Source organism: Sylvia atricapilla, chromosome 5, assembly GCF_009819655.1.
Source record: "Sylvia atricapilla isolate bSylAtr1 chromosome 5, bSylAtr1.pri, whole genome shotgun sequence".
Classification (NCBI taxonomy): Eukaryota; Metazoa; Chordata; class Aves; order Passeriformes; family Sylviidae; genus Sylvia; species Sylvia atricapilla.
In genome coordinates this window covers 39,087,074-39,103,256 of record NC_089144.1, presented here as the reverse complement: position 1 = coordinate 39,103,256, position 16,183 = coordinate 39,087,074, and the positions used below count along the sequence as shown (strand labels likewise).

Here is a 16,183-nt window from a genome sequence, read left to right as displayed (position 1 = left end):
GGACACAGTAGGGCATAACTAAACTGTCTCCCTGGACAGGAATAGCGAAATATAAAAAGATTATAGCAGGGAGCATGCCCTACTGTGACTCTGTGAAATTGGTCAGAAGGCTGAAGTTATAAATGGAATAATAGAAGATGATATGGAACAGGAATTAGCTGGTGCTGAGTTAATTCTGGTGGAATGTAGCAGAGGATCAGAATGGAACTCCAGTCAGGTCAAAACCCGCCTAGAAAGACTGTAAGATGTAACATTAATAAAACACTGGTATTAGCATAGGTATGAAATGATTATCAGAAAGTAAAATAAGGTACAGAAATAACTAACTTGAATTCAAACAGTCTTATACTTTTTGTAAAGTTAACATAATCTTTTTAGAAAAAAATAGCAGGAAAATAAAAACCTAACATTCCATTCCTTCAAAGATTTTTTTTTTATGAGTGTCCTGTGTCTCTAACAGGATTTCATACAGAGATGATAATTTGATAAGTAAAACCAAATATCTTGCTCTAGCAGTCACTCTAAAGCTCTTCACAAATGATAATGTGTTCTCATACTAAAAAAAAAAGAAAAAAGTTATTCAAAATTACTAGATGTTTATACTTTGATAACTGAATGACTGTCCCATTAGCAAAGATCAACGCCTAATATATCTGAAATGAGGTTACATTAACAAACAACTGGAATGAGAAAATGCATGAGAATGAAAAAAAATCCTCTCTAACCCTCATATTTTGAGTGGAATGTCATTTGACATGGGAAACACTCCTGGTAACACAGAAAGTTAACATTTACATTTTTCCCAAACTTTTGACATTTTTAATAGTCAGTAAAATTTACAAGAGATTGCAGCTGCAGTTATCAAACTCTATACAAAGACATTTTTTCCTGGATCTTTGCCCAAGGTATTCTTAGTATGGAAATACGTAACTGGTTATAATTTAAGTAAGAAGAAAATCCACAGCTTAGTGTTGCGAACATTTCTACTCTGAGTAACTGCATTCTTACATCTGAGCGGCCAAAAAACATTTCCAGAACCAGGCACAGAAAGAACAAAAGCTTGAGGTATTTCAAGGGAATTTGATTTTCTGTTTAGAAACAACAGAAATTGCAATAAAAAGAAGAAAACACTGATCAAAGTGAGTGCAGCCTTCACAGACTGTAAGAAAGTACATAGCAGAATGTATGAGTTTTTAGTGTCAAGGAAGGAAATTGCTTTACTACCTGCTTGCACTCAAAACCACCTTGTTCTCTGACAAATTCCATGAAATATAACTGAAAACATTGCAAATATCACTCTTTCTATTCTATTCTCTTCTATTTCTATCTTCTACTCTTTCTATTTCTATTCTATCACTGTTTCTATTCATTGTGAATTCTTGTTCCAAAGCAGTTGAAGAAAGGTTATCAAATTCTCTTTAACTGTTGTAAAATACTTAAGTGAAGGAACATTTATTTAACAACTGTAGTAAACTTCTTCTGTCTGCTTTATTGAGAAGCACTGGGATTAACAGTCTCCTCCAAAATATATTGAGTACCTCCCAAAAGCAGCAACTATATGGCATGACAATTTGCCTTGTCAAATCTCCCCCTGCAAATGGATTTGATGAAACTGTATAGGCAAATCTTCTAAATACTTAAAATTACTCTCCTTCCTCCACCCCCCTCCCTCCCCACCAAGGAAGGAGTGAAGTTATGACCCCTTTGAAGGCAAAGGGAGTTTTTCTCCAATGTCCTTGCCTTAACATGATACCTAAATCCTCTCTAAATTTAGGTATGGTTACAGTAAGGACAGACAAGACAGGATAAAAAGAATATGGGGCAAGGCTTACAGCAAGAAGTTGTGTGGTTGCTTAATGCAATATTTAGAAAGATGGATCATGTAAGATTTTTTTTAAAAATAATTCTGGCTAAAACTTTTCTCACACTAACAAAAGCAGTAAGTTATAAAAGAATATAAGGATGAAAAGTTGCATAACCTTGTGTCCCTGAACACAGCGTCCATCAAAACCATAGCCCTTATCATGAAGTAATTCTTCCCTAGCTTGAAGACAATCATTATTTTAAAGAGCAGCAGACATTCCCCGTAGAGTAGAACTAACAAGAGAAGACAAATTCAACTTTTCTAGGAAGAAAAGCTTGCTCCTCTTCACTTTATCATCAACTTAACTAGAAATTATAATTAAAAAAAAAAAAAAAATCAGTAGTGACTGGGGCCAAGCCCTACCCCCAAAATGTCAAATAACACAAAAATAATGTAAGCTCAAGAATAGTATGCCTATAACAACTGGGGATTTTCACATCTGGTTCACATCTTATAACATGCACTTCAGTATTTGCTTCCTGCACCTTAGTAGTGGCAATAAAATGGCAAGGCATAAATGCAATATATTGAAAGTGATCAATAAAAAATGCTTTCATTCCCATTAGAATGATATTGAAGAGATTTGGCATTTGAAGAGATGCCACATCACTAGACCAAACTATGTTTTGCAAGGAATAGGACAGAAGCTGTAAGTTTTAAAGTGACAAAGTTCCTTTGTAAAGGTGAAAAAATACCACAGAAGGATGTTAGGGGGAAAATAATAATAATAACAATAACAATAATAATAATAATAATAATAATAATAAAGGTTAGATAGAAAAACTAGAACACAATAAACAAAAAGTATCTGTTAAAATACCTGTTTGCTATGAATGTAATAAATGCAAAATATAACAGTAGACATAATTGATAGCACATATGAGAACTCTGAATATGGCACTTACAGAGTGTCTATAAAAGAAGGCAATACTTCTCTATTTTAAGCCTATTTCAAATCTCCTTTACAATTCTGCATGCATTTGTGCCCTGCCTTGCAGCAGGCCTAATCAGCATATAATGAAAATAGGCACCGTGCTCTAGTTTAAATCTGAACTGACTTACTATAGCATAACGTTTGGAAAAAATGTTGAAAATGCTTACAAAGTGTTGAAATTGTTCTCCCAGTTTTTGCCTACTTTGAATTTGCATATTAAAAAGTCCAGTATTTTAAGTGCTGGATGAATATTTGTTCTCCCAAAACATGTAATCAAAACCTAACATTCCTGATAGGTTACAGCTTAACATTTATCCTCAGAACTACTTCCAGAAAAATCTTACCAGACGTAAACTGTGTAATAGAGGATAATTCCATTTGGCTCCAGCGGAGGTTTCCATGACAACTTCACAGTGACACCCAACAACTGTTTTACAGAGGGGGCTTGTGGAGGAGAACTTGGAGCTGTAAAATGAGAGAACAGGACACAACATCTTGTTAAACAGCTAAGATTGGTGGGATACACAGCATCCTTAAATAGGCTTTGAATTATTTGTGATAGAAAGTTAACGTTGTACCGCACTGGTACAGTATCCATCAGCTAATGTTAAGACACAGCTTCTTTTCCTTTTTCTGAGAGATGACAAAAGAAGATTTTGCATGGTGGTGGTAGAACATCTGTTTCTGTGATTCAATGGAAAAAGTACTTCATGAGAAAACAGAGCAATGGCTAGGTCACAGTGATTCACCTACTGCCCAAGTACATTGCTGTAATTTTTTTTCCCTTCTAATAAAAGCAAGAACTTTATAGATATGAACACATGTAAAATACAGCATAATAATTCCCCTGAGGAAAAAAAGGTGCTATAAAAATTATACAAAGCACCAAAAGGTGGAAAAGTGGATAAGCATGGCATTGAGAGATGATAAAATTGTGATATACTAGACAGCAGTATAATCTATTCCCTCCATCAAATAAGAACCACGTTCATACATTTGACATGTCACAAGGGCAAATGAAAAGACAGACATTCACTGAGATCCTTAAAAATTAATTTTAAGATGATCCCTAGATGACACTATATCCCACCCAACTCTGTAGGGAAACATTGTAAATAAATGAAAATGTTAGACCACATTTGATTATTAATTTTACTGAGGAAAAAATAACTAGTGTATGCATAAATGAAACGGCTTTATTATCGGCATGTTATTGAGAAATTAATCTTTATCTGCATCTTGATTCATGGACCAATGTATCACTATGAATAATATTAGAATTACATTTGTTTTTCTCAAATTAAAGAGCATCATGCACTAAAAATTCAGGTCATAGCTGTAGTCATGCATGAAAATTGAGACTATGAGCATAACTATTAGCAAATCTATGAAACATTTGGTCTGAACCCTAGAACACTGTGTTCCTGTGGATACAGAACATGTGGTGTATTATAAATATTGTTGTTTTTCACTTCTTGTTCCTTTCATTATCTTGAAAGTTGGCATAAGGGTTTTATAATTCCTTATATTATAGAGAAAATGATTTTATATTTTTTTCATGAACAAATGTTCACTGAGTGTATTTACCAGTGAAAAATGTTGACAGCTGTATTTTGTGTTTTACTTGCTACATTATCCTCAGTGACTATACAATAAAAGAGCTGTCATATGGTGAATGTCATCTTTTTGATATATCTAGTTCATTCCACAATTCTTATTCTGAGAATGCTTAGGGTTCTTTGCTAAAGAATAGAAAATACATAGCTCTAAATAAAAATACTCTCTTCTGAAAAATGCATCCATCCAATCTAGCTCTTTTCAGTCTGCTCCAGCAACAAAGCTCGTGGGCAAAGATTTTTTTACTGGTGGTGTGGTTGGTGGGTTGCTTGTGTCAATGCTGTTTTAGATAAGTTCCCAGAGATTTCCTCCTGAAGCAAAGGAGATAAACAGACACAGCCTTTTCCAAAACGTGACTCAGAGCACCTAAGTTAAGATTTTTGCTATGAATTTATTTCAGGATTCCCCTACAGAATCTAGGGAAGTGACCAACGATAACTTTGCACAACAGCGTTGTGTAGCAAAAGTAGAACTAGAATTGTTCTACCCTCAGGGTGCACATGCCCCACCTCAATTTGGAATCCAGTGCTACTGCTACTGGATGGACTTTAGGCATTTTCATAATATTAATATTTTCAAATCTACCTATGTGTACCTATACATGCATCTGTTTAGAATAATGCAAAAATGTCCAGCTAAGAAACCCCATAAAAATGTCCCTGGGTCATTCAGACTGCCTTTTTGTGGTTTCCCCAGCTCTCATATGACTGAAAAACCAAATACAATATTTAATTCTACCATGTCTGGTATTAGATTAAAATAATGTGAGTAAATTAAGATTCTTCAGATTAATAAGGTATTGATAAGATCAAAAGTCCATGCACAGCAATTGCAAAGCTTCATACAGCTTGTACTGGTAAATATATTGATAGACGGATGGATGGATGGATGGATAGATATGTTTGTGCGTAGATACATAGATACAGATGGAAATGGAGAGACGTAACTTCCAACAAAAGTGCATAAAACTTAAAAACATCTGACATGAAGTGTAAGAGTAAATTAAGAATGCAGGTAGAAAATGATGAACTGAAACTTCTGTTCTGACTTACCATCTTCATCAGTTAGTACATGCAGAGGTGAACTACGAACGCCCTCCCCCATTCTGGTACTAGCAGACACTTCTACAGTATATTCTGTAAATTTATTTAAATCTAAATAAAAAAAAAATCAATAAAACAATCATTCAATGGGACAAAAAAGTTTTTTAATGGACCATAAGTATTTCTGAAACAGTAAATAAGCCTACCATACTGATCTGTGTCATTAGAGACTGAAATACCCATTGGGAGACCATGGAACACAAAATATTTTGCAAAAGAAGGGGCAAACACTAAATACCAGTTTATACTTCATATTCCTAGAATGCTTTGCAGTTTGTCCTTGGCTGTACTCTGAAAAAGCAGCAGTGAGGGTACTGAGCTCCCAGCATTAATTGCTGTGCCATGCCCCAGCAATAATGACAGAACTTAGGAAAAGATGCAAAGTTGAGTGGAAAAGGAAGTTTTATATCTAGGATAACATCAGAAAGATACGCAGGTGAGTTGAGGGTTTACTTTGTTGTAAAGATAGGTCTGCAAAGATATTTATTGCAGTTCCTTGTACTTTAAACATCGAAAATACAGTGAGATATATGTTAGACTCTATACCATTCAATTCCCATTTCACCACATTATGACAGGACACAAGTTATTTCTCAGAAAAGGGAGCAAAGATCTTTCTGTAAGGGCAAGAAGGATCAGGTCTAACCAATGAACTAATATTTCTCTGTCTGTCTGTTGCACACTTCTCAGAAAAACTCAACGGTTTCTCAACTCATAAGTTCCAGATCATTATATACTGGCCTGTAATACGTAGTGTCAGAAGAGTGGTGTTTATAACTCTTTTCTCAGTCCCATTAGTCCTCGTGAGATATATTGTGTAGGTCTGTATGATACCATTGGGACTGGATGGTGGAAAAAATGATAATTCAATTTCCATGGATGAGATGTTTCTGTAGGTGATGTTTTCTGGTGGAGAATCAGGAACTAGAAGAAAAAAATCATAGAAGATTTCAGTCAGTTTCATTGATTTGGGAAGAACTTTTATAACTGGTTTCAATGAAACACACTGTAAACAATTGGATTTGTAGCCTTTTTTTTTTTTTTTTTTTTTTTAATGGAACTTGTTTTAAAAGAGACTGAATTTGAAGATCAAAAACACTTAAGACACACACAGTACCAACAAGGTCAGCAAAAAAAATAAATTGATAGAAATCATCTTAATACAGCTTCATCACTCTCATGGCTATGCTTGGCCATGGACCCACTGATCCAGTCCCTGGATTGCATCCAGTCCCTTCCTGACATGGCAACCCAGCCTCAGCTTGGCGCCCCCACTGCAGGCCTGCCCCACTGGCACTGGGCTGTCTGGCTTGGTTACTGTCACTGAACCTGTGAACTCTCCTTCCTGGCTTGACCACAGACAGACCTGCCACATCAGCATGAGGTGTTTGGCACTCCAGACTGGCCCTGGCTGCCACACCTCGCCTGCCCCAGGCTCTTTGCAGCAGGCTGGTGAGACAAATCCTGGCTAGCGAGGCCTCTGCTCAGCTGGCCCAGGGACCCCTGGGCTCTTGGCTCCCCATCCCTTACCAAGCACCTGGCCTTGCTCTTTTGCTTTGTGTTTAAAAGAGAAAAACAGGATTCAAACTCACTGCCTTGCAAAGTAAGCAAATACTCCCAAAATTATTAAAACTTATCTCCTGGCCATCAAAGGCTGTCACAGAACAACTTCTCGTCAAAATTTTTTATTTTTTAAAAAATACCCACCAGTTTCAGAAGTTCTGACCAGAAGCGGAAAGGATGACTGATTTCCATAGCCAAGTCTGGTGAATGCCCTTACTGAGATGTTGTAGAGAGTATATGGCTTCATTTCACTTAGTGATATACTTGTAGATGAGGCATTTTTAATAAAAAAATCGTTGGAATCGCTGTACAGAACTTCATAGTGAGTTATGAGACCATTAGGCTGCTCAGGTGGTAACCATCTCAGATTTATTTCTGTTGCGGTTACGTTTATTAATTCTAAGTTTTGAGGTGGCGAGTCTGGTTCTGCAACACAGAAATCAGGAAAAAAACCTTTCCAAATAATTGAATACAGAACTGAGATCATAAACCTATTGGATCCTGGCACTGGATCCTAACTGTACTGAAAGGGCTACACTCATTTCCTCACTCTCCTTCTCAAAAATCCTTACCCCTTTTTACCTCAGTTCATTTTGGTATGTGTCTTTTCCACTCATAAAACTACGCATTTTTTTGCATTATGACATTAGCTTTTCTGGAATTTCTTCTAACTCTATCTGAAACTGCACTTATTAAGAAAAAAAATTTCTCTCTAGCACTCTCATTCAGACTAAGCCTTCAAATCCTCTCACAGTCTTCCTCATATTTAGTTCCTTAAATTTGGAATAATGTCCTCTTACTGCTTCCTAATGAAAATAACCACACTTAGTGCTTCACTCAATCAACAACTGAACCAAGAAAGGGACTGTATGCATGGTAACTAAATTCCCTTTAGTGAACCTTGTGTAAATCTTGCAGATACTGGTGTGAAGGTCATGCACAAAAAAAGTCCAGCTCCAGGGTAGCTATGGCAAAATCTACTGGCAATGTATGAGTTCATGTGACTCCAGTGAGTTAATAAGGCATGGAAGTGTTGAAGGACTGAGTGGGCTGCACTTATGAATAAAATCAGCTCTGAATGTCAACTTTGATTCCTCTGATGCTTCACCACTTCACCCCTGAAATAATCTGTAAAATAAAAAAAAAAAAAAAAATACTACCTACTCAGGATCATATGATTCAGTTTATGTACAAATACCCACTTGAGATATTTCAGGATTCATTATGAATTTTTTTGCCTAAAATGTCTCACAAATCATTTTCATTCCTGATTTCTGAGTGCACAGAAGTGTTAACTGTAACAGATCACTGCTCTCTGGATGACAAGACTACCCACATGGATATTTCCCATGTGAACAAGTTTTAATTTTTAATTGAAATGCATTTTTCCATTTAGCTGGCATGGTAAAATATTTAAATGCAACAGCCTAGTTTCTTCAATCCTAATGCAAGTTATCTAAGACAGTTATAGTGAATATTTTATTTGGAGGTCTCTCTCTTTTCAAGAGTCAAACAAATTTCTGTTCCTAGGTTGGTTAAAATCAGGATGCATGAATCTCAGCCCGAATTGCTTCAGGAAAGCTAAAAAACAAGGAGACAATAAATAATTATGTATAGCCTTATAAGAAGGCAAGAATTTTTGTGGGTTTCTCACTAGTTTCCTCAAGCCTTGCATGGCTCTTTTATGAATGAATGAACAGTTGGCGGTTGGCCCTGAACAGAGAAACTCTACTCTGAAAAAATTTCTTTAACACTCACAGGGAAGGGATTGTAAGCTTTCAAAGAATATTTATATAAGTAATTTTCTGTTCTTGTGATATGCCTTTCCTCTAAAAAAACTAACAGCATAGAAGAATGAAAATTTTAAAAATATTTGCAACTACTATAAGTTTCACCATTTAATTGATATTTTGTGTGGTTATTCAAATCACCCAAACTTCATAAATAACCCATGATTTTTAATCCTGTAGTTCTTTTCTCTCTGTTATTGACACTCGGTTATTTTTCTTGCACTGTAGTACATTTGAAAACGAGAGAGATAAACAAAAATTGGGCAATCACTCTTTGTATTACTTCAGTAAACCTGGAAATAACTTTGCTGAAACCAGTGAAAATACAATCTTGATACAAACAAGAAAAGACTAATATTCATGGCTCTGAATTCCCATGTTTTCTCTGCTGAAGCCAATGATAACTCCAGCTCTTGCCCAATGCCTAATGGGTTGAAACTGCCTTGCAGTAAGAAAGTAAGATTCAGAAACCTTCATCATGTAGCATTATACCTGACATTAAAATAATTTACCTGTCTTAAAGTTAATAAAACCTATACAAAAACAACTGCTTGTTATATTCAGAATTTTAAAAACCTTCACTTAATCAGCATCTTTGCCAACAAACAGAAATATGGCCTCTGAATTGTTAAAATGTCCATATCCTTCAAAACCAACATAATTAGGCATGATAACAAAAAAGAGAAAGAAAATAAAAAGGAGTCACAAAGATTATCATTTAGATGGGTGCTAGGGACATACTGTTTTAAGAGAGGGAGCCTCAGCTCTGCAGCTTTCTTTCCATTTGTCTATCACATTTGAAATTACTTGATTGCAGGTCATCCTGCAGCTTTCATTATATTTTTTTAGCACTTACCTAAAAATGGTTTGAATGAAGTCACTGACTGATAGAAAACTAATAATTTCAACATTGGTTTTATTTACACAATGACTTTTTCGTATGTGCCAGTCTTCTTTTTGAACAAACACAAACTTCAGTACAGAAAATAAATCATCATTGCAACGTATTACCGTCCTCAGGGGTTCGCACAAAAACATCATTCTCTTCAGACAAAGCACTTTCTCCAACTGCAGTGGAGGCGGCGACTCTCATTTTATAATTTGTGTACTTTTTTAAACCTGAAAGAATTAATTTAAAAAGTTTTGACTCTTAACTTCGTAAACAAAACTGTTGACTTCTTTGTCATAACTACTTATAAAAATATAGTACTGAATACTGTTCTGAGAGTTTTTTATACACTTTTGTCTCCTAAAAGAATATGTCCAACACCATTGATTTGGTGACAGTCAAACAGGCATGAGCTACATCAGCAGATTTTGAAGTAACTCAACTAGCTTCAACACTGTAAATAACTTAAAGAATTTGTCAAGGACATCAAAGGATGCATATATGAACATCCAAATATGAGCGCTCAGTCTGTATGTATTATTCTGATTAACATCAATTAATGAGGGAAACTCCATTAGTAATGTGCTTGCTTCAATTACTATAAATTTTACCACCTTAAAATAAGAAATTTTTATTAATGTCAGATAAATACTGTGAAAAATATTCAAATTTGAAAAAGACTTGGCAATTTAGGAATATTTTGCTATGGGGACACAGGAGACTGAAGCAAATATTCCAAGGAGAAATCCATTTCACAAATTACTACTTGTACCATTTCAAAAATTACTGTTTATCTTAACCAACCCTCTTCTCCCATCTCACATACCCTGCTGTCTTGGGGTTATGTAACCAAAAAACCAGTTTATTCTATTCCATCTGTTGAAACCGGTTGAGGAGGTGTAACTCCAGGGGAAGTATCTCTTCTTATCTCTTGTAACTTGAGGGGGGAGGGGGCAGCTGCCTTCTTATAATGGGCCAGATGTTAAAACCGGGTGGGGCATGGTTCCTTATCTCTCCCACTACACATCCACCCTCGGGGGATATCTTCTGGTAATGGGCACTTAAAGCTCACCAATGACATGACACATTACATCATCCCTCTGTGAGATGCTCCACCCAGTGGGAGATGCCAAACCATTCCTACCTAGATAAAAACTGAGGTGTAGGAGAACCAGGTATTCCAGTTTTCCACTGAATTCCCGAAGGAAGACCAGATCCATCTTGCCATTACTGGACCCTTTTTTCTACAAGGACCATATCTGCTCCAACAGAACTGGATCTGCCACTCCAGGAGGGCATACTTTGGACTGCTTCCATCACCCTGACAAACAGGCTGTCAGGTTGTATTTCTGACTCTGTCAGGGTTTCTAGGATTTTCTGTTTGTTTTGTTTGCTTGTGTGTTGTACTACTACATTTGTATTCTTAAAATTTCTAGTGAAGAACTGTTATTCCTATTCCCAAAGCTTTGCCTGAAGAGCCTTTAATTGCAAAATTATAATAATTTGGAAGGAAAAACTACTATAATTCCAAGGGAAAATCCAGCTTTCCCTGGCAGATACTGTCTTGCCTAACCAAGACACCTGCATATTCCTCCACAGTAGACAAGTCTGAGTAGTGTTCCAAACTTTTTACATGGTTGCTTTGTTGTATGTTTTTTGACATGTGTGAATGTGTGAGACTTGATCCAAATACATTTCAAATGGCAACATTATATAAAATTGGGGGGGGGGAAAGTTTGTGAAATGTACTTGCCAGTGTAAATGTTTACATTTTTTTTAATCAAATGACACTGTACCTGTCAGAAGTAAGCTGTTGTTTGAAGTTGTTTTGTGAAATGCTCTTTTTGTATCCAGTTCCATTGCATAAACAGTATAATGAATTATTTTCCCATTGGGATTTGCTGGAGGATCCCAATACAGCAAGACAGAGGAGGAGCTAATATTCTTGTAAGATATATTTTGTACTGAGCTTGGGACTTAAACAAAAACATAAAAACATAACAGTAAGTAAATAAATTACTAACAAAATTCAAACATTCAGTGACATAAATAATGTATGTTAACTTTGATAATACTAGAGTTACAATTTACCTTGTTCATGTGTCCTGACTGTAAGAACTGATGGTGGTCCTTCTCCAACATCAGTGAAAGCAGACACACTTATTGTGTAATCTGTGAAAGGTGTGAGGCCCTTTATAACATATGACAGTTCCTCAGCCAAAATGTCAATGGTATACCGATTATCTGTGAGTAAATAGAGAGAAACAGCTCCTTACTCAAAAAGTCATTTTATTTCTTATACATCCTAAACTCACTTTAGCATGGCAACCTGGAACTATTCTACAGCAACTAATTTTCATGTCAGTTATAAAAATATAAAAAAAGTCTACATTCCACTTCTTAACTCCCTAAAGGAGAGTCTATTATAAGTCCATTTTCATGTGTATGATAGATAGATTGGCCCAGGTGAAAAAATGAATGAGCAACCGTCCTGGGTTGTAGTTTAGGATGTATTCTATCACCATCTTCAGTTAATGGCCCATCAATGCCTTTTGCTCTTTAATGGGCCATTAAGGCCCTCTTCCATGACTCATCATCCCATTGTGAGATGCTCCGCCCATGGGGAAGAGCCAAGCATTCTCACCTGGATATAAGCTGGGATTTGGGACAATAGAAGCAGCCCTCACCCACTGGATTCCCAGAGGACCGGAGCTACCAGACCTTTCTACAAGACTTCTGTTTCAGGAAGACCATCTCGTCTGAACTGTTTCCATCACCCTGATCAGGTTGTATTCTGACTCTGTCACTGGTTTTTCTTTTTGTATTTATTTTATTTTATTTTCATTCTATTTTATTTTCCATTTCTTCTCATTAAATTTTATTTCTGACTTAGAGCTTCTCACTTGGTTTGTTTTCAAAACCACAACACCAACAAGTAGAATTGTAAGGTTTTGTCAGTAATCCCGTAGAAGCTAGGAAAGGGTACTTTTGTAGAAGGCCTAGTCTCTCCAGTGATTTCAGAACAGTGGCTCCTAGACTGATGGAGCTTTTGAGAGGTTTTAAATATTTTCAGTTGAGAAAGACAGATTTTCTCTTCCTTGCCCTCCCAGTGGTGCTAGGACTACAATAAGAAAGGCTGCCTTCACAGATCCCTTCACACTGGTATTTTTAGCAGAAGAGTTGTTATGGGTAGAACAATGAAGCCATGCCCATAAAGAGATTTTGGTGCACTTACAATAAAGTTCAAAGTCAGCCACAATCCAACTGTGTTAGCCAAAATCATCTGCCATAAAGCAGCCATTATGCCAATGCAATGTGAAAAGGTGTGGGTGCTTCACACACCTGAATATCAGGCTCAGAGTTTAGTGAGAAGGGCATTCAAATGAAGGCATTGAAAAATCAGCAGACCCTGTCAAAAGTTTGGCTGTCAACAGCTTTAACTACTATAATAACTCCTATAAAATAATACTTGTATGGTAGATCACAAGAGACACTGGCTGAAATAAATTTTCAGCAACACAGACATCTTTTAGCAACTCAATACCTCAAACTGAATGAGGCCATAAAAAAAAGATTTACATTTAAAACACTGTGCATTTCCTGTGTATGACAAAGAAGATTCTTCAGGATTAACATAGCACAGAAAATATCCACTGTTGTTTAAAATAATGGATTAAAATCTGGAGTTTAAATACTGGTGCTTATACAGAATTCAGTAACTTATTCAAATCATTAAAAAAACCCCAACAACATTATTTTCTCCCCACTGTTCAAAACACTGGAAAAATTCAGAATGATATTTGAAATCCCTGCCTGTCAGCTGAGGGCTGCTTAATGATTTGTAAATATCCATACTTGTAAAGAAACAGTGGTCCATTGATAATACAGAACAAGTGTACTCACTAATGACATCACCATGTCACAGGGTCATCTCCACCTGTTTGTAACCCATATAGCAAAGTTGTAACTTTTTGACCTATTTACCTTCACTGACATTTGAAAACCTATTAGTCAAAAGGCTTAGAGAAATCAAGGTCTCTGAAGGGCTTGGAGATATGTTAATCCCTGACAATCACACCTGCTTTGGCAACTGTAATAACTGATTGTCTATGCAGCTTGGCTGATGGCTTTCGGGGGCTCCTTTCACTAGGAAGAAGGTCAGCTGGGTGACAAGGGGCTAGTTCCTGCCTGTGTGGCATTCCCATTTGCTTCAGAAGGTTATTTGGTAGTAAAAAAATCTGACTCCAGCAAATGACCCATTTATAATGTGCTTGAACCATGTGCTAAAGATCATATCTGGGACAGTGATGGGGGTCTTTCAGAACAAAGAAGCAGGTAGAAAAATACCCTAAAATATCTTACCAAAACCAGAATGTAGTTCTGCAGCTCCATTTATATCAGGCAAATTATCACCAGATACTCTTGTAAATATTACTGGAGAAGCTGTCTGAATGCTGGAAAGCATTTCAGCTGAACCTTCATATAAATCATTGTCTGCTTCCATTGAATTCCAAGGGGGAGAAGAAGGTTTGATATTTTCATTTATTGTGTATGGCTCCAAAGAATCAATCAGATACTATAAATAAGAAATATAAAAAAAAATCACAAACCTAGTCATCATTAAATTATATAATTAAATTTCTATATAATATAGAAATAATGCTTGTATGTTTGTGCATGCATATATTTACTATATAAATGTTGGCATACAAACCTTATTGGTCATTAGAATAATTTTAAAAATATGATCTTTGTCATAAAAATGTTCAGCTATTGTAGTAGCCTACAATATTTTATTCTGGTTATTTTTAATCAAACACTTCTTCTTAAAAAAATTCTTAAAATACGTATTTTATATTAAGGTGGTGATTTTAAAATAAGGCCTTTCATTTTAAAGCTATATCTTTGGAGCTATATTGAATAGATATGAATATATGAATAGATTGAATATATGGGAGAATTTATTGTACTAACTGTATCTTGAAAGAAGGCGACAGGCATTGAAAACAAGAGGCCCTTCCAGTTTGTCAAGAAAAGGATTAGCAGGCTGACTAGAACTCTGAGAGGGAACAAGAGGAGAGGGAGAAAAACAGAAGCTAAGTGAGTAAAAAGGAGAGAAAAAGAAGGGGATATATATGTGAAAAGGGAGAGTGAAAGGGTGGTAAATGATATGGGGCCCATAGGACAGAAGATGCAAAGAAAAAATGCTGGAAAGGGATGGAGCAGGTATAAGTAGAGCAAGAACATCAAAGAGAGGAGAAACAAAAGCAGAAAAGAGAGACAGGCTAGAGCATAGGTACAAAATGGTGTGATAGCACCAGATCTTCATGCCCCTTCAAAATCTGGGATCAAATCCAGGGCGCGAGTATCTCTGAATGGTTCTGCTGTCATCTGGAACACTCCCCACTCACACATATGGCCTATCTCATTGCCAGAAAAAGATGATTTTATAGTGATGTAACTAACACACATTAGTCCTTTCCCTATGGACTCCGGGTTGAGAAAGGGCAAAACCACTTTTTTGCTCCTTAAACATGAGGTACATTAGCCACAGGCACGGATAGAGCATGAATCTCACCTAAGTACCAAGAGGTAAAAACTGTGTATGACTTGTCTTACCAGCATTTTATAGAAAAATAGTAGGCCACATGGAAATACTTTTTTCTTATGAGGATTTTCCACATATAAGACAAGAGCTTTTTACTGCTACTGGTTATTGAGTACCATTAGCACTGTGGGTCTGCCAGTTCAAGTCCTGTTGCTGCTCTAAGCTGTGGTCAATGCAGTTCTAGATAAAGCAGGGGTTTTTTTATTATTTGCTTTGGTTTTTAATTAGAAAATTGCATTCAATAAATTATAATAAAGCAGCAAGAATTCTACAGAAAGAACTCAAAAACTATGAAATCCCATCACTAAAACCTTTTTGTACAGACTACTTTAATTTTTTTGTGTCCCAGGCTATGATACAATCTTTAATTACAGATTTATATACTTTCTTTGTCCAAGGATGCCTGCCTGGTTTAATGAATGGATCCTTATCCTAACTGTTTTTTCCCTTGCTCGTTATTTAACATTTGACTCCAGGGCTCTATTTAATGTATATAATTCAACTTGAAAATTAACTCCTTCCTTGAGCTCTATATCAAAAACTTAGATTCCAATTCAGATCTAATGAAAGACATCACTGAAAAACTAAAAAATTATGCAGACTTTGGACACCTGTTTTCAAAATTCAGCCCAAAAAGCCCTACCTCAGAAAGAATTCAATCCTGAGCTGAATGTTTGCTAGGGGTCTACATTTCTGTGCTGCATACTCAGAGCTGCTCCTCTAAGCATGTAAAACACATCAGAACCCAAAACCCAGAAGCTAGACTGATTGACAGCTGAAGTCCCCTAAGAGATATGAACCCACAGGTGTGCACA

The 16,183-nt window shown here is 36.1% G+C and overlaps 1 protein-coding gene across 1 annotated transcript in view; it reads right to left on the bottom strand.

Moving 5' to 3' along the window:
* The window catches only part of PTPRQ (protein tyrosine phosphatase receptor type Q), a 99,437-nt gene that overhangs the window by 71,754 nt on the left and 11,500 nt on the right, over positions 1 to 16,183 (bottom strand). Inside the window, exons 10-17 of the mRNA XM_066320226.1 lie at positions 14,123 to 14,336; positions 11,852 to 12,031; positions 11,557 to 11,736; positions 9,883 to 9,990; positions 7,226 to 7,507; positions 6,260 to 6,442; positions 5,468 to 5,569; positions 3,143 to 3,263 (exon numbers count right to left, since the gene is read on the bottom strand). Coding sequence (XP_066176323.1) covers positions 3,143 to 3,263; positions 5,468 to 5,569; positions 6,260 to 6,442; positions 7,226 to 7,507; positions 9,883 to 9,990; positions 11,557 to 11,736; positions 11,852 to 12,031; positions 14,123 to 14,336 — 1,370 coding nt within the window. The remainder of the gene's footprint in view (positions 1 to 3,142; positions 3,264 to 5,467; positions 5,570 to 6,259; positions 6,443 to 7,225; positions 7,508 to 9,882; positions 9,991 to 11,556; positions 11,737 to 11,851; positions 12,032 to 14,122; positions 14,337 to 16,183) is intronic.